Consider the following 24136-nt stretch of genomic DNA (forward strand, 5'->3'; position numbering starts at 1 on the left):
GCCAAAAGAATGCGCGAGAGAAAACATCCTTCCGAGCGGAAGACTCTAGATGGTCGTCTTTCTTTGAAACTCTAATTTTACGGGGGCTGGCGGCTCCATTATTCGAACTGAAGTGTAGAGTACTAAATTCAGGTAATATCGAAGTAACTAATCGCGCATATTAGTTTCCAGCAACAAATAATCTTGCGAAAGTTCAGCTGGCATCCATTTTTGGAAAAGAAATGTTTTTAGTTCTCAAGGGGTGCAAAAGTTTCTGAAATATTAACCGAACAGTCAAATATTGTAGGTTGAAGAGTCTGTAAGCTGTATCATTAAATATGTTTGTTTGAAATTGTAAAAAAATAGTTTAACTTAAAATTATTTTTTTTCAGTTAGTGGGTATTTTCTTTGACTTTCAAAATTGCAATTAAATATGAAATTCATTTTCATGTTACATGCAAAATATATTTGATACCATCATAATTGAAGGAGATATTTAGGTTAGTTGTATTGTTGGAGAAATATTAAAAATTGTTTATCTACACGGCGTACATTAAATTTACAATACGATAATTGTAGACACAATGCTTCCAGGTTAATTTAAATCCAACCGGTGTTGCTTCTTCGCAAATGCTTTTTAATAATGTTTTCAACTTTTCGTCCATAAATCATTATGTCCATTCGCCTGAAAATACGCACGGGCAAGCAGAAAATAGCAGAGAAGGTATTAGCGAACCCTTATTATCGGAACCGTCATGTTCCCCCAACAGGTTTGGATAAATGGAGTCGCACCGTATTTTCTTTCCGGCAAATGATTTTTTTTGGGAAAATACCTTTCCGTGTCCCCTTGAGCACGGAAACAGAGATCTCTCAAGCGCTTGACAGTTTGTTTTATCGTCACCGCGATTTCAACGACCTCAGTGATTCGTTTCCGGCATTATTTCATCCGTCTCGCACCTTATTCGGTTATTTGTCCCCTCGGCGCGCGCGCCCGTTTGTTTTACTTTATTCTCTCGTAAATCCGCTGCGTATAAAAATGTGAATCTTTGCATTTTGAAGATGCTTCGAGATAGTTTGATGTATCCCGGGAACCGCCGCCGCGCCGCAATGTTATTTACATATATTTTTATACAGTCGAATGTAAATCTCCTTTATGGTAATCCGGACTCCATGACGGGAATCATCTTTCTAGCATAAAAAAGTAGATCTTTCCCGCAGACATTGAAATTCAAGCCGCAAAATCGATATCCAGGGGGACATAGTTTAGTTAATATTAATTTTCTTCGATGGGGGCCCTGGAGAATATTCCTCCGGCCAGTCTATAAAATATTTTATGTTTTCCCGGTACACTGCTACTGTTTTCCTTTCGTTGGAGCTTCTTTCGCGTTCGAAAAACTTTTAACTCGACTGCAGATAGAACTTCCGTAATGAAATCTGAGTAGTTTCGAACGCGCATGAAATATCCTCGTCTATGGCTGCTGAAACTTTGAAATTGCATCTTCGTTAATTTCCATGGACGCTACGCAACAGCCTGGTGGCTGGTTAAACGAAGTCATAGAAGTGTACACGTTCCACGATTCGTTTGCGATCGTTTTGCATGAAAGTTTGTGTACAACTCTTCTGGATCAGCATCGCCAAATTAAGCATTGTTAACTTCATCTTCCCCTTCTACGATGCTATTTCTCCGCTTACGTCACAGCCCGGTCACGTGGCGCGTTTCGTCTCTGTCGCGCTTGTGTCACAATGTCGCGTGATTAATCGAGACTGACAGAGACAGGGAAACTTTTTCCACTCCCTCCCCTCTCATCATTCGATACTTCATGTGTCACGATTCATCTTACGAGTGCATTATTGTGCTCCACATTTCCAATCACGCCAATCTACAATTGTTTTCGCAATCAGCTACTTGAATCAATTCTTCACGCCACAGAGTAAATAAAGATTCAAAAGAATATTGTAACGATAAGAATAATCCAACCGCCAATTAAAAAAACATTCAGAACAAAATGGATAGCACGAAAAATATGTTACTAGATTACACATCTTACGGTTTTACAGTGAATTACAAAGAGAGCTCGTATAAGTCTCAGACTTATCAAGGTTAAATAAAGTATCACAAATTTTGAAAGGATAGCGACGATTTCGTTGTATCCCGAAGGCATGGGGGTTAATTAAAATGTAATTCAATTACACTCATGACTAGCGTAATTAACATTCAAATTAATTGAATGGTTTGAATTACGTAATGCAACCATAATATAATTAAATTACTATGTAATTAAAAGACGGTGCTAATTGAATTATGCAATTAAATACAATGTAATTAAAATACAATGTAATTCTCAATTATAACGTATTTCGATTAGCATAGTGAATGCGCCTAACAGAGACAAGAGTGATACAGCTCAGGGAATTAAATCTTTGAACGGAGACCATTTTATCTTCGGCTCCGCTACGAGACCGAGTCTCGAGAACAGTTTATGCTGAATTATTTCCCCAGGATCTTGATAAAACAGCCGCGGAGGTGGAGGAGTGTTGATTAGGTCAATCGGAGGAACCTCGGAGGTGCTTTTTCTGAAGGAGATTCGGTCTCCCTTGAAGCGTGCGGGCGATGCCGATTTCACAAAATAACCTTAATCAAGTTAGGGCCGCCTCGAAATATTATCGCGTTAGAGGAAGCAGGAAAAAATTGATGGGCCAAGACGATATGATAATGAGGCCGAAGCGTTGTAACAACGATTTTCTCCTGGAGTTTTTCGTCTTCGTTTTTCACCTCCCTTATTAACACGCTCTGCGCTGTCGTGTTACAGGAAACCATTCCGCGAAAAGAATCCCGTGTAGAACTCGAATTATTTGATATTGCAGCGGCAATGAAATGCGAGCGTAGGAATTCTTTTTTTTTTGTGAAATCGCGCAAAATGTTTTTCAAGCTTCAAGAGAATATTTCGTATCTCCTTTTTGTTGAAAGTTTAGCGCTGTGTCGACAGCAGAGGTTACCAGCGAGTGGAACAGAAAGGTGTTTATGATAAGACGGGTCTAACAAAATTTTTGATTTTCTCCCATTCGAACACAGTAGTCAGTTCTCACTGAAATAATCATTGTTATGGTTATACCGTTCTCATCAATTTATCTTTATATTATTATACATTCGTCAATTGTCACTTTGTTAGTGAAGCAAGAAATGTGCTAACCTAAATTTCTCAAGAAAAGTAACCGAATTCACGATTAATGCAAGAAGGAACAGCACAAAAGCTTGACAAGCTTGTTGAATGTTTATTTACATGTAACTCAATTACATGCCACGTGTAAGTATAATTATTAGACTGCGGATTTTTATTTTGCATATAAATTACTAACATTTATTGCAAGATAGAGGAGCTACATGGGCATTACATTACTTTTTTACTAATTTTGGTGAACTAAGAGTAATACATCAGTATTTTTACCGTAAGTGTACGGATTTAATTCGAGCCATCCCCACATGTTTCTCGCCAGCACAAACAATTTTTATTGTAGAGTGTAATTCCTCGCCAGACGTTTTATTTACGAATCTGGCGAGGCGAAGGTAGTTAGATGGTAAGATGGTAAGATGATAACACGAGAAACAAGCACCCTCTGAAAAAAATTCATGACTCCACCGGAGGACGGTTTTCTCTGACCGAAATAACCTTCGAATGATCCGTGGGGTGGTCTCCTCTGTGGAAGAGCGACCACGCCAAAATGGATGCCCGGTGATTTATTTTATCGCTGAACCCCTTGGAGTGTCTCCCGCAGCGTGTGTCTGACTTATCTAACAGCAGTTGACCCCCGTTCGACTAGCCTGCCGATATTCAGACTCAACTCTACAGCATTATTTATTTGTTTATGCAAACACGTACCACTGGGTTGCGCGCATTGAAAGTTTGCATAAGTACATTTTGTTGTGCGAGCTATTGCATTCAGTAGCTTTTCATAGTCTCGGTTAAAGTATTAGTCTCACTCGCAGTTCACCATTAAATACTCCTTTTCACAGAAAATTCACAACGTTTGATTTTAAACTAAGCCCTGATGTTTGAGTCTATAATACAGTCCAACAAAATTACATTTTTTTCGTGCTCAACAAATAATTCTTGTTGGGTGATTCTCATAGAGTTCTTCATTCTAAAATCAAATCCGAAAGTGAAATTGCTCTATCACGCTATCTTTTCGGAAAACATTGATTTTTGTAAAAATGCATGCATTTTATTAATATAAGCAGCAATTTTTCTGAAAGAAGTAAAAGGAGAAATATACAGAAATGAAGTAAATTATTGGAGGAATTTTTCTGAATGAGAAGAGAGTAATCTTAATATATTACGAAATTGAATTTCTATCTATTTACTTTAATCTGGTATTTCCTTACGGGGGGGGGGGGGTTGTAATGTAACCACTGCAAATTATCTATGTATAATCTGAAGTGTTCATTTATCTAGAAAAGGCACCACTTAAAAATGATACATCTATCATTTTTTTGTGTTCAAGATAACGCTATTATTTATCGCATTGGTAGAATTCCACAAGGTGAAAACAATTCTTTGTTTAACACTTACGGAGTGTAAAAATACAGAAAAGCTCTATTATCACTTTTACTTTCACATTCTATCTAACTCACATACGTCTTTGTGCAGAGTAAAAATCTACGTCAACAACTAGAGATAACAATCATTTTTTAACGGGTAGATTAGATAGTAAGAGATAATAAGAGAACAAAGAAATCACTATAGCAAATACATATTGACTGCGCAGTTTGTGCTCCATTAATTTTTTCTAACCACAATGCACTTTTAAAGCAACCATTTTCATTATTACAAAAAGTTTAACTTCACCTTACGGCACCACAAATTTTGGACCTCTTTTATATAACCCCGTTGGTTTTGGCAAAAAATGCCAAAAATCCAAGTTTTAGCGTTAGGAATTAACTGATTTCAAAGTTAGGCGTGTATAAAGTTGAACGATTTGAAGCATTTTCTAGATAAGACAAAATTATTTGAACACTATCATTTTCGGAGCTCTGTCATGTTTAAAGGGTTACAATTTGATAAAGACAAATCGTACAATAATAACCGTGGACTAGTTTTATAGCTCGAAGCCTCTACTTTTCAATCCATCGTCCATTTTCTTCCGAGATCAATGTTCATAATATAAAATATAAAAGGTGGGAGAGACCAAAATCACAGATCGAAAATATAGCATTCAAATATCTTTCAGATCCACCACATACATTTTAATTAGTTAATTGTCGATTTTGTGATTGCTTGGCAATTAGAAAATTTGCTGTACTTTTTTCTCAAATAATAATTTTGTATCAAATCCTGGGTATTAATTAAATTGCTATTACATTGGTTACTATTATATTTGCTAACATGTGATCATACTAATTAGGGGTTAATACGCGTTTGAATTTAATAGAACATACTGAAATTAGAATTACATAATTCGGTGCGTAATAGGTTAAACAAATCGCCTCCGTGCGCCGGATATTAATGGGGAAGCTATGGCTCGACACACGAGGTGTTATCTTAATATATCGAAGGCGAAGGCACGCGGGTCATCTGAAAAATGGCTTCGGACATCTCCTCGCCATTATAATAAATACCAATGAGACTAAGGAAAGTGGGTCATTTATTGTAAGTTCGGGAGCGCGTACAATAAGACGCCATCAATCAAACGGGGGCCAAGTTCCGATATCATCCCCGAGGACGTCGAAGATAAAATATATCCATGGAGACGAGGAAGAGCCGTAAGAGGGTGACGAAGGTCGACAACCTCGACGAGCCCGTCATTTTTTTCTACGGTTCGCTGTGGCAAGTGCAAAATCCAGGATAGGGCGTCACAGTTACGACGTCATCGCACCTCTTTTCATAGCGTGACGCAAGTGGGAGAAGACAAATGCATAGGAAATGCAGACAACAAAAGGAACTCGAAAGCTAGAAAATATCAAACATTCTCCATTCCTGTTTTCTTTTCCCTGCTCTTCAACGACACACGATTACATCGGGAAAAATGACAATATGTACTCCCCTTTACGAAATTTGACGAATCAATTAAGGGAAGCAGACACATCTTTAAGTGAAACGATTTTCATTTTTCAAAACAATTCCTGGGCTCGTGCTTTTTTGTGGGACGAAATAACTAAACTTAATTTGCATACTGTTATGTCGAAACATAAAGACTGAATTATAATATACTACTATAAAAACCTATTGTACAAAAAGATATACGTATAAAAATTAATTCTTACGATTTAGGACGAAATTGGTTTCTATCTATGAACATTTTAATTTCTGACAATTTAAAAAAATCATAAGATACAGGTTTATTGAGAAATAGTAATGAAACAAATTAAGCAAGTCTTTGAAGTCCCTTATTATTATTGTTAGAATAATATTTGTCCTAATATGAATGTGTGATCGCTATTGGTCAGTTTAATTTTTGATAGAGTCATCACTATGTGGCGCTGTGTGCGTACTGTTCTTTTTGCTCTACACAGTTGCTCTCTCTCTCTCTCTCTCTCTCTGCTTCTACATTCTTTTCTTTCTCTGTTCTTCTACACTTACCTGCCATATTGTTATGTACAAAAGAGTTGTGTTCTTACGCTAATAAAATATCTATTGTTCACGAATCCATCCTGGAAGGTTATCCGCTGTCTAAGCCTAAATCCATCAATTATATCTACAACATGATAAATAATAATAATAATATAAGTTCATTGATGAAACTTGCGAGAGAAATGTGGCGCTAACCCAATGTTGGGCCTTAATGGGTGAAGCTATAAAAAACATTTTTTACATGTAACTATTTATTTGTTGGGCAAATCATGTCAACCTGTTCGGCGTTTAAGCCCTTGTTGCTGTGACGTGTAACACCTGTCATAGTCATGTGCATGCAAAAAACGTGAATAATTTTTTAAAAGTTAAATTGTTTATATATATATATATATATTTATATATATATATATATATATATATATATATATATATACACCGGGATTACACCAGTTTTCCAAATAGAAACTCCAAAAATTCCACCTATCTGAAGAATCTTTTATAATTAAACTGTAAAACTTTTTGTAAACGAAATGTTTGAATACATTTATACGTACTTAAATGACATTGATGATTTTTTAAATTGAAGAGTAAACATTGTTCATAATTGCTTATAAAATAGATCGTCTCGTATCACTCAGCTTATCTGAAATATAAAAAAGAAACAAAGAATATTTTTAATTGAGGTAAGTTTTTGGCTATGCGGGAACAAGAACCAAAGAAAAAAGTCGATAATTAAATGGATGACGGCATTTTGAAGTGTAATTGTCGATTTCTCCATGTTCTGCTAACTTTTGAGAGTTTAAAAGACATAAAAAAGAAAGTTTTCGAAATTAATTATAGTTCGAGAGTTCGAGCTATAGTGGCCCAAGAACTGAAGAACTAAATGAAACTTTAATCTGGTTGGATTAGATTGCAAAATAACTGCGATGTAATCTGCAGTAACAATAACGCATTCCATACGCGTAACAATAACCGTCCTTCGAACAGTCATATCAAACCTTCGTTAATTTCAGAAGCACTGTCATAGCAATTCGCACGTGTATTTTTCAAAGTACAATTCTGTCCATAAGTCACCCGACATTTATTAAAATTCGGATGCGGACAATTTTCTATTATTAAAAGACCGATATTATGAAGCTAAAATGGTGCTTACCAATCTTTCTAGTGTAGGGAATTTTTGTTTTAATTATCATTTTGCTGAAAATAAGTTCTGTAATGTCCAGTGAATCGATCGGGAGTGTAAGTTCTCCAAAAAAATGCGGAAAGATCGGTTTTTTAGAGGGTATTTTGAGTCTGAACGTTAAAAAAATCAATTTCTTTTACATTATCTTCAAGTATAAGTGTTCTTGGACATGCGCGCAGTAGGATCCGTTTTAATCCGTAAAATTAATTTAGTAACAGGCATTTGAAGAACACAATTCGTAGATCTGAGTTAAAAGGACCATCAATTCGTAAACAATCAAGACTTTTATTCTATTTTGATTCATTCACACGATTTCCAGATTTCCACTGATTAAGATGCTTGCTCATTTTTTAATTTCCGGTCAGCAAAAGGCCCATATCATGTTAACTGTTAAAACACTCAATAAAAAACGATATAACTCGTGTAATTTTTATCGTTTTTACATAGAAAAAATAATTGATGTATTTCGAATACACAAATTCTTAGTTCTTTCGTAAAAAAAACTTGGTAAAATTAATTTAAAAAAATGCGGTTCAAAATGAGAATACCCCGTTAAAGGATCAGGCTAGAATAGCCCCTCAAGTTGCAAAAACGTAAAGCGAAGTGTGGCGATGAAAGAGGAAACGTGCTTGCGGGAAAAGGTGTGAGAGATTTCGAATGAACGTGACACGGATATTTTACATTTCATGTACTAACGGAATGTATACGTTTCTCGCGCGGATATACGGCGCCTTTGACGCCTGTGTTCGACACACCGACAATATTATGAACGATAAAATATCCCGTTCGATTTGTCGCCGGCGCGAAATTCGTAGAACAACGGGTCCGATGTTTCATTAACATGATCGAAGCCATTTTTCATATCGTCTCCGGGAACAGTGATTCCAGCAACGGATTGATATGAACTCGTGCAATGCTTCCGATCCGAATTATAACAAGAGAAGAATATTCTCGGTGATATTGCTATCTGCGCGTATCTACGCCGGGGATTCGATAAATTTTCCAAGCTCGATTTCACCTATATCGACGCAGGAAAATTTCATGAAAAACGTTGAGAGCCTCTTTAATATGTTTTTAGTAAACACTCCACTCTCGCGGCTTTTTAAATAAAACGATAAAGAGCTGAGATAAAGTCAATGATCGATGGATAACAGGAGCAGACTTGAGAAAGAAGAAATGGAAAATTTACTTACTGGAAAATTAATTAGTCGGGCACACGACAGCATGCTTTTCAAATGTGGTCGCTAATATTTTATCACGTTGCATTACAATCACTTCTTGTTATCTACTTGTGCGGCTATTACGGATTAATTGTATTTGATATCATTCTAGTTATAAATTGAGTACTTGCTATGTAGGATAAAAACTTAAAACATTTTTATTCACTGCACGTGCTTCCTGTAGTATAGATTAATGCGAATGATATTTAATTTTTGTGTGATAACGAATTTATCACTGCATGAAAAATGTGACTGCTTTTTCCACTTTATTCTCAGTCGTAAAGGGTGGTTGTAAAAATGAAAATCTTTTTCAATTTTATTTGGAAGCGCGGATGTGAATAACAGGTGAATAAACGATGGGAAATATTTCCGAACATTTTCGCGTATGATCCTCTTAATTCTAGAAGCGAAGCTTTTGCAACAACATTATTTGGAATCTAAAATTATCGTTAATTATTTAGTCTGAAATTACCTTACTTATTCTACTTCGTAATTATTTTTCTAAAACAACGTATGTGTTTAACTACAACATCAATTAATTCCAAACTGATCGAAACCTCATACATACGAGTTCCCTTCGTTATCTCGTGTTTCCGAAGTTACAAGAGAGCGTAAGGTTCATTGAATTCTCCTCCTGTTTATCTACCCGTATCCCACATATTCTTCATTTTACTTCGTCAGCTCGTGCAAATTTGTTACGCTAGATTAAAATTTAACACGGAGGGAGCATGAATTGAGGAGAAAAAGTTATCCTCTCTCTGTCAGTACCGGATTTGTCACGTGACATTGTGTGTATACACGACAGAGACGGAACGCGACACGTGATGTTGGCGGAAGCGTGGGGGAATAGTGTCGTAGAAGGGGAAGGCAGAGAGGGAGCACAAGTCTTAATCTGGCAACTCGTACATAATTGGAAATTAATCTGGCAATTTCACATAATTTATTATGGTTTAACGCGTTAGCCCTTCAGTTCACAGGTTAAAATTATGCATTTGTTTAACATTTGCTCTAAAAACTCAGAGCTTTTCTCACATGGTGCTATTGTTGTATTAAATAAAACTACTACTAGTGAAACAAGATTTCATTATTAGTTAATGAATTTTAAGAAATCTCGCACACCCAATACGTATACTCGATCATCAGCCGACCCAGTTCGAAATTATGTTTAATTATCTTTCGAAGAAATGTCAACGAAATGAATAGTATTGATTTCAAAGGATCACTAACAAATTGTCAAATAAACTCGAACATCTTTATGTAAAATTACTTGAAGCAACCGCTATCTCTACGACAAGTTTCGAAACTCCGAATGCAACTATACTGCAGATTTTATGCGTTTCTACTATCCGGGATCGCCCAAAGCTCAATGTTCGAGTTCCCAAGTTTCGGAAATTTCCGGAAGTCACCGAGACTGTTATTTTGTTTTAAACTCGGCAGAAACTTTGGCTAAAGTGAATAAGTTCCTATTTAACTCCTACTTTGTGATAATCAACTTATAAAAATATCTATTAGGTATTTGAATAAGTTTCTGCCTTTTTTTTTGTAAAGAAAGGTCCTTCGTTTGTATAGAAAAGTAGGGAATATTTCAAAGTATTTTCTATCGTCAGCTATAACTTCTGATGTTATGCATTTGTGACAAAAAAGAATTATTTTCAGAAAAATTTTACATACATATTTACTGGTATTTGAAGTACGCGTGTGTAATTCAAAATCAAAGTAAAAATAATAAAAATTACAAGGGTTATATTTTTGTATATGTATAATAGAGCTGTTACTACAAAATTAATTTTTTCTATAATATATCAAGTGTCTGAACAATGCTCTGCATCACCTATACGTTGTGTAACTGACAGTGAAAGTGTTAATGGATGCCTGGAGGTGCAGACGAAGGTCTCTGTCGTTCTCCGGACGAAACCGTGACGTAACAGAACTTTTCGTGTTAGTGACAGGTAAGGACGTCCGTAGAATAGCACTGGCGAAAGTTATGGTCTGTGCGGGTTTGGCACGCTTCTGACAGGATCCAAGAAAATGGAATCGTAACAGCGCTACTGTTCTACATACTGGTCGAGCGAAAGCAAATGACGGTCACAAGCTAATTCGGGTACGATGCCAGCATCGACCGGTGAAAAAAGGCAGTTGGCATCGGTTTTCGTTCTCGGTTCAACGAATTCTGGATGTTCCATTTCCTTTTTCTTGTCGCGCCCTTCTAAAAAACTCTCCACGATGATGTCTCTATTTTATGCGTCATCATCATAATGATTTTCCGTGCAAATATTAGCTACTCGAATATGTTTCTGCTGTTTAGTAACCGATGTCAAAGTACGCTTATAATTTGAGATGGTACAGCATGTATATGATAGTACGTGCTTTAAGACTTAGTATACAAGGTGCGGCGAAAGTTCCCGGAATTTTATTCGGATTTATTTGTTGTTATCGTTTAAAAAGTTTTATTGTTCGGCATTTTCTCCGCTGCATACCCTTATGCATCTTTAGCACATACCCTGTCGTCGCACGAACCCAAATTTTTGGATCCGTAATGTCCGGACCCGTATGAAAAAATCGTGAGGAAGGATGGAAGAAGTAAGTTTGCAACCGTGCGCGCTATCACCGACGCCCAGACCTTTAAATCTCTATAACTTTTACAGTTTCTCTTTGGGGGCACATTCTCACAGAATAGAGATTGAACAACTGTAAAAAAAAATCGCTTCGTTTTTCGGCCCTTTAAATCAGAAGACCCGCTTTACGCACGTATCGGTTTCGCAAGCGTAAAGCGGGACACCTGCTGTGACAAAAAGTGCCGACTTATTCTTTGATCTTTTCGTCACGAAGTTTGAATTTACTCCATTTTCTTTGTACGCATTCTTCTAGGAAATAATGATCGACAAAGTATTGAGCTTTGACAATACATAGAGGCAGCTTAACGACGATAGTCAAAGATCTCCGATGCATCTATCAGAAGACTTACGGAAACATAAATAATGAAACTAGGGAAATTTCTACTATATAGTAATTAGTAGACTGCGGATCTTTATGCAAAATAAAAAATGTTCGCATTGATTGCAAGACACAGGAGCCAAATAGAAATTGCATTATTCTTTTGCATTGACGTTCTTAAATATTTTTAACATGTCCACTGCTTTAAATTGTACGTGGCCATTTTTGTCATAAATGCATAAAATCCGCGGTCTAGTAATTAGTAATTGAATATTCACGGCACTGTAGAATTTCAGACCATATTCCGTTAATGTTCAATGCTTCATAAAATTGTTTCGGTATTTAAACATTTCGGATACCATAAATAATGCGTTTGCTAACTACATCGTTTATTTTAAGTACTGTCACGTTAACCTTTTTCCGACGAGCGGTTTGACTCGCGGAAGCCGGTCAACTTCGGGCCTTGCAGGCGCTGAGACCAGGCCGCGTGCAAGCCGAGTACACGCGGTCCGCCCGAGACAAACGAGACTCGAGGATTCGACGATTTCCTCACGACAAACGAAAGGTTCGGGCGCCAGGCACCGCAAGGATGCCACACGAAACGCGGAACAAGGCTCGAGCTCGGAGAAGCCGAGGTCGAGAGTCGAATCTTCGAGATACGCGGATCGAAAACGACGTCGCGACTGGGCCAGATGGCTCGAACACGGGATGACTAGGACAGCCCTCTCGGCAGGACGGATCTCACAGGGAATCGAGTAATTCGACTACGATATGGTCTCGAGCTATTTATTGTAGCAGTCGTTAAATTACAAAATCTGCGGCCACGTGACCGCGACCCGAGAGCCCGCGCTCTTCATACAAGATAGCGAGAAGATGGTCGTTCGCCGCGCGGTTGTCTTACCGATTTTGCTCGCACGATACCGCTGACAATTACCGTGATTTCGTTCGCAACGAACTTCGGAAACGCGAGGCGCAGATGACCGGCGAACTGCGAGACTGTCGCGATGACTTCCGCCCGTGATTCGCCCCGACGCGTACGCTAACATTTACGCGATCGAACGCCGACGAAAACCCTACGATGTTCGGCGAGAGACACAGGATTCGAGAAACACGAAGAGACCGAAAAGATTTACTCGCACGAAACGCGACTCCTCTTAGGACACTCTTTCGCACGTAATTTAAAGACGAAAACTCTCAAAATAATCTCGAAATCTCAAAGCATTCCCGAAACGAACGCGAGCGAATTATCGAGGACGGAATGGGAAGCATTCGTCCTCTCGCGACGAAGGTCGAGCCGTCGCGCAACGAAATACCGAATGGATCACAAGTGCGGCTTACCGTTTCTCGTTTTCGATGCCCTTTTTCGGAACTGCTCTCGATAGAGCGTGAGGCACGGCCGGAGCGTAGGTGGACTTCATCCTAGACACCACGAAAACCTCCAACGGGCACTTCTCGGTTTCCCGACGCTAAGTTACAATTAGTTCGCAACGCGAGTGCAGAACGCACGACATGCGATAACGAGAGCCAGCGCGACAGTGATCCATCGATTTTCGGCAATCTAGCGGATCGAACTCGGTTCCCCCCACTCGACCGCTTTTCCGAATTGCCTATGGCGTGTTTCCACGGCGTAACTCTGCGGCACAGGAGCGTTCCCTCTTCGCGCCCTAGGGCCCCGGGCAATCACGAAATTGGTCAAGGAGCCTATCGCTCGACTTGACCAGCGGAGGGGCTTCCTCTTCTTGGCTACGAGGGCACCGACCCCGGGGTAGCTCTCCCTTGCCGGGGCGAGACGGCGTCAGGTCTTCCAGTGCGTCACCTTGGACGAGATGTTTAAGAGAGCTTCTGTCCTGGCGGCGCCTCCGGTTTGTTGGCCGAGTGTCCTCGCACCAAGCTCTAATTTCTCGAAACGGCCATTCGCTTTTCCGTCGGGAGCTTCCTGGCCTTGGGGCGATTGTTCATTTCCCGTGACAATTCGGACGATCGGTGGTTCCTTCTGCGCGTTCCATATACGGCCCTGAAACTTGCCGTTCTCGGCACGCGCGACAGATGTCATTAGGAGGTCCTCGATAATATCGGAATCTCTTAGAGGAGCGCTCTCGAATCCTGTATCGGTAACGTGTCCCGTTAGAGGGCGGTCCGGTCCCTTATCGCTCTCAAATATGCGCGGAATTAACGGAGAAGGGACGTCGCAAAGGTTGCAACGTCACAGTACATACTTAAAGACCCTTCGTCACGGTCGCTATCGAATAAGAAGCTTTGGAGACTGTTGTAAATCGAAAAGCGTCTTAAAGAATTATTATTCTACGCAATGGGTGTAATAACACAAATCTAAAGAGAAACATCTTTTATTATTAGTTTATTAGTTCTCGTGGTTCTCGAAATTATTTCTATATTTATCACGTTTGATACATTTTTCAGAACCCTGTTAACAGAGTTTCCTGTTTCGATTTTTCAGCACGATCTATTGCACGGGTCCTTTGCTACAAACGGTGCAGCTCGCCGGAATCTATCCTGACAGCAAGACCTTCGTCGATCTTCGTCAGATACACGATCCCGAACAAACCCTTGCGAAGTAAGTATCAATCCATCATCTCTCCGAACGTATAAAACGTATATTTTTCCTCCCCTTAAATTTCATAACAATCCCCGTATCTTGTTTGCCTGAGCCATGGAGAGCAACGAAGCTATTCAATCTGCATAACGATTTTATTGTTGAAACAAAGAACAACTACTTTCTATAAATTTTTCTCATAAACTTAATAATTCTGACTGTATCATAACTTTTCTCACAGTTGTGTATTTTTAAATCCATTTCGGCTTGTTCAAGCAGTGGACGGAATTATCAATGTTTATAAACGAATATGTATTTAACAAAACATATTACTAATGTTCACACAAACGCTCCTTCATGCACACTCATTTCTTTATTTCACACTACCAAATTCACTCCAGACATTTTTGCCTCTCACTCATTGTGTTTCTTTCTCATTGTCACCACACATTATCCACAGGGCTAACATAAATTCATAAAGTAGTTAAAATGTTTCTATTTTAACGATTTAATTGTGACTCATTGCACATGCAAAAACAACTTATAAAGTAATTGTTCCAATAGTCAACCATCTTAAGCATTGCTATTACGAATGTAACTGGTTTCTCAACTCTTTATATGAAGACATGGAGCTATACATTGGCAGCGAGGAATAAGCTGATCATTATGTTCATTCAAATGTATACGAATTTGTTAGTAAATATTTCTTATTTTCAATTTATTTTCTGAAATGAGGCACAATTACCCTAGTCAACAATTTTATAATTGATCGATTGTAATTCTCTACTTTTGTATCTCTATATATGATGGAATAAATTTTTATTATGATCCAACTCAATTGGTCTACTACAATCAATATAAATTAAACGACTTCGATCAAAAGCAATTTTCACAAATTTAATTTTACTTTGACGACACATTTACTGTATTTGCATTGTGAATTTACTTTATGACACCTGTTGTTCCTTTGGTATAAACAATTATTGTAGAATGAAGACAGACTATTGTTACGTATCATCTGAATTTATAGAAAAAAGTGGCTTATATAATTTCTGGCTACAGTTTAGGGAAAAGATGAACGTTGAACCATTTCACTTAGAGATACCAGCGCGTCGCAGGAAACAGCTGCAATATATACCGGTAGCGAAAATATCAAATATTAAAGTCTACGGAAACGTCTCGCTGACTTTCAATTTTTGAATGTATATACTTTTCCCAGTCACGTATCTCTCATTGTTGAGATTTTCCAGGATCTGTAATGTCCTGAGGAAACTTACCCCGACGTTTCGCCAACATTGCAGCTTGTCGAACGACATACACTTACATTGTTATGACACACTCGATAGTGCACGTATACTACGTTCCTTACCATTTTTTTAGCATGCTAATTATTTATAAACCGTGCCAATTGATATTTTTTTCAAACTGGAGACAGTGATATAATTTTTGTTGTGGATTATCTAAAATCAAATTTGTTATGTCCCACTTTGTATTTGACAAATATTCAATTTTCACGTACATAACTTCTTATTTTAAATTACGCATGCGAAATGCCTCGTTTTAATTCAATCATAGATTATTTTTCTTATTGTTCAATTTTTAAATAAGTGACTTTCTAATGTAACTGTTGCTCACGAAATTTTTGTAGACGTCATCTTTCACGTAATCTTGAAAACTGATTTCATAGGTTAAATAAACTTCGATTCTACTTGCAAAAAAGAATGAAATATGTATGCCGATTCATGATGTAAGCAAACAGTGGCATAATATTTATAAAATGTACGTATGTTAAGGTTCATGGCGACAGCGTTAAAAAAATTGGCACGTGGAATAGATTAGAATGTATGTATAACTATGAACATAATAACTGAAAATGGATACTATGATTATAATAAATTAAAATGCATACCCCAGTTTCTACGATTATAATATCTACACTACTGACGTGTTTATACGATTTCCAATTTTCATAGATAATTTTCTAGAAGTCAACAGACAAAGAAATATTTTCTTGAAAGAGAATTTCAACGTACTGCTCGAGTTTTTTCTTTCCAGTCTTTCCTTTCTCTTCCTTTCTAGATGATGTTTCCTTTTCTGCAACATTATACCAGATGCTAAATGTGAATTACATAATTATATTACATTTTCTTACATTTTACTTGAAATTGAATCATGTCATTTTATTGTATAATGTTCTATAAACGTATGCGCTCTCTCTTTCTAAAGTTTAACAGATTGACTGCCTTATCGGTTCTAATTGGGTGACATAATTTCGAGACATTAACAATAATCACTACGATAAACATCAATCTTTGAGGTGCAGTTTTGTTTAATAAAATAATGGGATTTCGTGAACATTTCTAGATAGTTCGTTCAGTAATTAATAATCACAGTAAAAAGCCGTAGACTTTGTAAAATCGAAACAATTACAATACATACATTACACTGTTACCGTCACCACGCATCCACGTTCTAGATCAATGTTTACATACCATTTTCGAGTCAACCGAAAGCCTCGGAAATGAGAATTGTATAATGTATTAAATCATTGGCTATGAAAGCTTTTCTCGTTCTTGTTTACTCGGAACCAGGTTGGCGTATAAGAGAAGCAACGACCGGTTTGATATTATTCCCGTCGTTTCGTTTCCTCACTACACCGGAAACGGGGGCCACGTTCGCCGCTGAAAACAGCTGGAGTTTACGATCACAGCGAAACGAAATCACGGTTGCCTCCACTAGTTTTTAAACTGACCTATGCGATCACCGGGAACCACCATGCGTTAAATCACCCGACCCGTCAGGACATTTACGGTTCCCGTTTTACGGCACCGTGTTACGTTCACTTTCATCCACCATCGTTGAGCCGAATTAGGATTCCTAGCGTTCGCACCGGATGTCTCCGAACGTTTTACAATTAGATCCGACGAACGCACATTGAATTGTCACCTTGGATCCAGTATACAGTGTCTATTAAACAATTCAGGGCTAACAGAAAACAATTCAGAACCTACAAAATAATTTAGTACACTTACAGTACCTTCAACATATTCCATAGTGCAACATAATAATAATATTCTGCCATATTTAAGAGACACAGTTGACACAGTGTCTATTAAATGTGTCTATTAAACACGATCTAGAGCCTGCAAAATACAATTTAGAACCTACAAAAATAATTTAGTGCTCCTACAGAACATAAGAATTCATTTATTTGACACTTTGATCATACAGTTGAAGCAATTTATTTAACACTAAACCTACCGAGCCTTAAGGGTGCCGGTGCGGCCGTGCAAGAGTGTGCGGGCACACGCACACATCGCTAAATCCGTATATACGTATATGAAAATACAAGGTTTACGAGAATAGCGTTCAGAAGCGGTCAATTGTGATTCCTAAAAGTCAAATCTATATGCGTCCGGTGCCCAAGATGCATATTTTTGCGCTATAGAGTAATTTGTAATATTCGGCAGACACCGCCTATCACGAGGTATCCGAAGCAAGCATTTACATGCTACATCCGTGTTTACATGCTGTCCTTTTCTACCTTCGGCTTTCTTTGTACTTTCGGCGTGGTCGGCGCGGTCGGCGCGACAGACTCACAATCAGTCATAAAAAATAGTGTCCCTACACGATATTTCTCCATGCAGAATACAGCCCTTTGCAAAATAACGCGACTTTACTGTATAATACGTGCTCTACTAAAGATATTTATACAATCAATTCTTATAAAATCATTTTTATTATTCCAATAATTGTAAAATAATAAATCTGGAACCGGTCATTGTGACCGGTAGTGGTAGGTTTAGTGTTAATATAATAAAAAGTGACAGCTTAAGATCTATCATGTTAATGACTCTTTCAGTCCAGTTGCATTTTGTAGATCGTAAGCAGATCGAATTTACGTCTAGCTTTTGTGCGTAGTGGTTTCAAAAATCCTATGACTGAGATAAAAGTATCGAAAATGAAGAGGTTGGCGGACGTCCCTCTGAAATTGATGATGATAAACTAAGGGTTATTGTCAATGCGAGTCCAAGCAAAATATGAACAGAACAGTTATTCGAGATTTAGCTCAAATTGACAAATAAAGCAAAATAACTTTAAAATTCCGGGACACAAACCGCAATTATTTTTGTGCATCGACCTAATACTACAGGTGAACCTGTGATACCACGAGATGGGCAGAGTTGTCATGCGAATCTCACGACCCACATTACCCGTGATCGTTTCGGGAAGATTGCGTTGTTTCGTGGCGACCAATTTGCTCGGACGCTTATGTACAACTCGTAATGGCCGCTGGCATAAAGTAAGCATCGACTCGCTAGCGGCCACACCGTCCCGTTCGGATTCTAGAACCGGCGGCAGTGCAGACCATTTCGTGTGAAATGTCGGAATTTGGCCGTGGTTTACGAGCATTGTGGGACGATCGAGGAAATTCGAGGGGGCGGAGAGACTCTCTGGCGGAGCACCAATCGTCCAGATCGGCTACGAATATTGATCCTGCCTGTTGTGTCCGATTGTTTAGTGAGCCTTCACATATTTCTCTATCCGTATTGCAACGGGACTGTCCCGGTACGGTAGTGGGCTTCATACTAGATCTACGGAGTACTAAAAGTGTCTATTTTATACTGCTTTATACAAATAGTAGAAATAAAATGATTCGGATCTGTAGCAATTTTTATCATAATATTTGTACTAGGTCATTCAGAAAGTTCGTAGCCTAACAATGAAATGACTTGAAATAGTGAGTCAAAATACATTTATTCTTCAGTATATTCTCCCTTAATCTCAATACATTTTTTCCAGCAATTTGTAATTCATTTACCCCATCTCTGAAATGATTTTCCTCGAGACCTCTAAAATACTCATCTACGGCTGCTATAACTTCTTCATTTGATGAAAAACGCCTGCCACGTAGAATTTTTTGAGGTTTAGGAACAAATGTAAGTCTGAGGGGGACAGGTCTGGTGAATATGGTGGATGCTTCAACAATTCATAGCGTAACTCCTTCAATTTGGCCACTGCAAGAACACCTTTGTGAGCCGGTGCATTGCCCTGGTGAAAAATGACTTTTTCTTCGCTAAGTCAGGTCTTTTCTCCCGAATTTATGCATCCAGTTGATCCAAAAGATTTCAGTAATACTCTCCTGTTATCGTTTTCCTGGTTTGAAGGTAATCAATTAACAAAATTCCTTTTGCATCCCAAAAAACGGATGCCATGACATTCTTTATCGATTTTGACCACTTTGGCTGCGTTGGAGCTGAATAACCGGGCTCAGTCAACTCTGCGGTTTGTTGTCGCAATGCACGATGATAGTGGTAAACCCAAGTCTCATCCATGGTTAAAAATCGACGCACAAAGTCAGTTTTAGTTTTTTGCAAACGATCCAAATGTTGTTGAGAACATTTCACGCGAATGCGCTTTTGATCCCAATTTAACGAATGCGGCGCCCATTTTGTCAATAGCTCCTTCATACCTAATTCATTAGTTAAGATCTCATGAACTGATCCAGTTGAGGTGCCTGTGGCCTCAGCTAAATCAACCACAGTTAGTCGGCGATCTTTCAAAACCAAATCATGAACATGATCAATCATTTTTGAAGTAGTTGCAGTTCTTGAACGTCCTGAACGTGGATCATCATTACTGTCTGTTTAAAAGAGCAACCCATTTTTTTACCATTGCATATAAAGGAGCACTGTCCCCTAACACATTCACCATATAATCAAAAATTTCTTCTCCGCTTAATCATTTTTTTATGTATATATATTCAATGGCTGCACGATTTTTCAAGTTTTCCATTCTTCTAACCAAAGCAAACACGTCCACTTAATCAGCTGCCTGAAGCAAGCTATTTGACAGATCGATTTGGAGTGTATGGTATGTTCACGTCAAGGACGGATGTTTTCAACAACGATATGTTTTTGCTGCTACCAATATCAACTTTCTGAATGACTGAATGACGCATTACAATCTCGACACATCACCTCTGATATGTATACACGAGCTCACTGCCTGTTTATCGTTATTTTATTCAATAAATAACTACAAATGATATAAATTCTCAAATATTTATCACGTAATATATTTCTGTTGCTCACGATCTTATACAACTACAAACACAATATTTTCAACAAACTGAAAGAGTACAATATAAATTTCCAGAATAATTAAACGTACAGGTTAAAAGAACACTCCACATATATTATTGTATATTTAAAGTGGGAAATTAATTTAAAAATTGTGCTAAATTTATCAAGTAAAAGAGTATACTCGTTTGAAGGTAATTGAGGAAAATGAAAGTCTTGTACAAAAAGCTCGATTATCAGATATATCAGACCTTTAATTGATCGTTTGTGTAACAGTTCCTTTTGATATGATCCCAAAATAAATTAAAACAAATGTATAGGCAATGATAGTTTGTTAGCTAAACATTTGAAAGAAAATAAGTGATGTCACACACTGTGTTCCAACGACGCGCACTAAAAATAACGGGATACTCAATCACGCAATCACAGAAACGTCTGAAATGAGAGAGCACGATACAATTTTATTTTTCTGCGGAACGTTGTGCAGTTTAGAACTCGGGCAAGGTTGTTTGCAATTAATTAATTCGTGAGACGATTTCTATTAGCACTCTGACAGCTCGAAATGCATCGTGAAGCGGTGCAACGTAAACGTTCCGCTGTTTGATATGTCATGATTGATTAACTGACCAATCGGTTCTATTTGTGCTTGGACAGCTTCCGCAACCTGATGAATACAACAAAAAACAAGCCGACTCGAAGCGAGGTGGAAGTTTTCGTCAAGAAAAACTTCGTCGAGGCGAATGAACTTCGAAACTGGACGTTGCCCGATTGGAAAGCGAACCCCACGATCCTGAGACGCGTGCAGGACCCGAAGTATCGCGAATGGCTGTCGCACCTCAATGGCATTTGGAAGAGTTTGGCGAAGAAGATGGACAAAGACGTGGCCGAGAATCCTTTGAGGCACAGCTTGATCTACGTGAAGAACGGATTCATTATTCCTGGAGGAAGGTTCAAAGGTGAGATGCTTGAAAGTTTGGTGAATGCCTGCTTACGGTTCAGACTATACGAGATGTCCCAAAAATGGAATCACCCTTTTCAAGGAAGTACAACATTTTTGGGACACCCTGTATATCAGGTTGCTGTTTCTTAAAATAATCCATGCATTAATTCAAATTGAAAGGTTCAATCATATAGTTCGATGTATTCTTAACATTTAATGACAAAAATTGTAGATATTTCATAGTTACTTAATTCTCTTTTAGTTTTGTTACATGTGCTAGATCTAAGATTTTATTATACTTCTTTGTTATTATATTACTTCTCAAATCGAGATTAAAAATTGTCGTCTACTCGAGAAACAATTCACAAATGAAGTTGCTATTTCTGTAAATCTTATAACCCTAATTTGTTATAAATTGAACATATAATTGTAAGTTCATCTACATTAACGTTATTATCTGTTGTTATTTCAATGACGTAATATTTAAATGTAGTTGATAAAGGGACGTGCTTTTGTGTACTTATATTTTAGAAAACGAATTAATACTAAATTTCGAATTTTTACTACTAAACTTTCTCATTACTATTTTAATCGGCAATAAAAATATAATAACATTTTACTTAAATGGTAATCAAGTAATTAAAATCCATATTCAACATCAATATTATCGTAATTGATTACTAGACTGCGGATCTTGATACAAAATAAAAAATGTTCGCATTGAATGCAGGACACAAGAGCCAAATAGAAATTGCTTTCTTCTTTTAATTATTCTACTAACAATAAGCTGAAACTAATACATTGACGTTCATAAATATTTTTAACATGTCCACTGCTTCAAATTGAAGATCAGAATTATTTTGTTCCATGTAAAACCGAATTCACGTCTCTGTAATTCGATAACCATTCAATATAATCTTAACGAGCAACCGTAGACGACCACGTTTTACGTAAATGGTGATTAAGCAGTATCGTCCGGATCGTAAATTCCGACTTCTCGCTTACATCAATTTGTAGTAACGAAGATAAATGCCGTTTACGCCCGATTAAGTGTTAAATGACAAAAACATGCAGCGCGGGGATTGACGTAGAGGGCATTTATCAATGGCGATTTGACTGATAGAAGTTGAGCGTGTGCCTAGCATCTGGTTATAGAATTGAAACGTCACTTGAATGTTTGTTTCTCTCCCACAGAGTTCTACTATTGGGACAGCTACTGGGTGATCGAAGGGCTGCTGTTATCGGACATGCATCAAACTGCCAAAGGAATGATAGACAATTTCTTGTCCATGGTGGAGAAATACGGATTCATACCCAACGGTGGTAGAATTTATTACCTCATGAGGAGCCAACCGCCCCTGTTACATCTCATGGTGCGTCGTACTTTTCAGATATTAATTTTTGGGGATCTGTTCCCCAGTTTATTTACGTCGCCGACGGATATGGCACTTCGCGGAGAAAATTGCTCGCTATATTGAGCGTGCTCGAAACATCACATCTTTTAAAACACTCAATTTTAAATGGCTGTCTCGAGATTTACACTTTATGTACTGAGCTATATTTATTGTTGGTAGGATTTTAGAATTTAGATTTTAGAGACACTGTACTGTATTATTTTTGCTATTGACAGGTTCTTTTTGCACTAAAAAATATTTTAAATACTTGATTTCAATACTTGAAACCCTTGACAATTGCAGATACTGCTAGTAACACATCATCTCAACACAAACTTGTTCTACTTAACATTATTTCGCTCCAAAAAAGTTTATCATTTAATCAATGTATAATATTTATGTTACTAAGCACATTATAATTTTTTGTTAAAGTTCGTAGTAATTTTTTCATTGGCCTCGAGTTAATTAATGAGAATAGTTTATATTTTCTTCAATAGAATTGCACATTAATGTTCTCCCGAATCGGATATCAATTTAGACCAAAAATGTAAACCAAGAAGGATTTCGGACTATGAGAAAACAGGAGCACTATTATTACAGACAGGGGTCCATTCGGACCTTACAAATATATCAATTCGATTCCATTCAGAAAGTAAATTACTAGTAATGGATAGTAATGGACTAGAATTACGACGACGAGACCGGGTTGGGATTCGTAAATAATCGCGTTAGTTGCAATTCCATTTATCAGCCGTGTCCCCGAAAGTTCGATGACGGCTCAGTTTCCGAATCAACTTCATCGAATCTCGTCGCGCACCGATACCGAACACTTATCGCGTAACCTAGAAATTCCAACCAGCATCGTCGCAGGTACGGCGAAATTTCGATTTCAGAAATGGAACTAGATTCTTCAGCTTTGTTCCGAGCTTTGCCGACGAACTTTTCGTGTTTCCCTTTCTCCGGGCACAGTGCTTTCTTCCGCCACTCGAAGATTTCCGCGCGATTTAGCTGACAAGTTCAATAGTCGGAAAATGCTCGTAATTTAGAAAAGAAATGGGATTCCTGTGGTTGCTGAGAAAACCCTGTTAACAGAGCTTTACACAAGAAAGCGTATCACTTTTGAAGATAAGAACTTTCTTTTCGATGTCGGCGATTGGACGCGCTCGACGATTTTTAGAGAGCATTTTTCCTATAGGAGGGGAAGGAGCACGAATTGAGGGGACAGAAGTTATCCCCTCTCGTGGCACGAGCGCGTCACGTGACCGGACGGAAGCGTGGGGAATAGC

At 37.9% G+C, this 24136-nt stretch overlaps 1 protein-coding gene across 4 annotated transcripts in view; it reads left to right on the top strand.

The window, feature by feature from the left end:
• Positions 1-24136, top strand: part of LOC143215399 (trehalase) — an 85604-nt gene that overhangs the window by 26866 nt on the left and 34602 nt on the right. For 3 of the 4 annotated variants that reach the window (XM_076437508.1, XM_076437511.1, XM_076437509.1), the window contains 3 exons: positions 14338-14454; positions 21171-21472; positions 22651-22829. In XM_076437508.1, the coding sequence (XP_076293623.1) occupies positions 14338-14454; positions 21171-21472; positions 22651-22829 (598 nt within the window). Of the gene's footprint in view, positions 1-10755; positions 10898-14337; positions 14455-21170; positions 21473-22650; positions 22830-24136 lie in introns of all 4 variants that reach the window. The other variant, XM_076437510.1, reaches the window with a different exon arrangement.

This window comes from Lasioglossum baleicum, chromosome 13, assembly GCF_051020765.1.
Source record: "Lasioglossum baleicum chromosome 13, iyLasBale1, whole genome shotgun sequence".
In the NCBI taxonomy this organism is placed as follows: Eukaryota; Metazoa; Arthropoda; class Insecta; order Hymenoptera; family Halictidae; genus Lasioglossum; species Lasioglossum baleicum.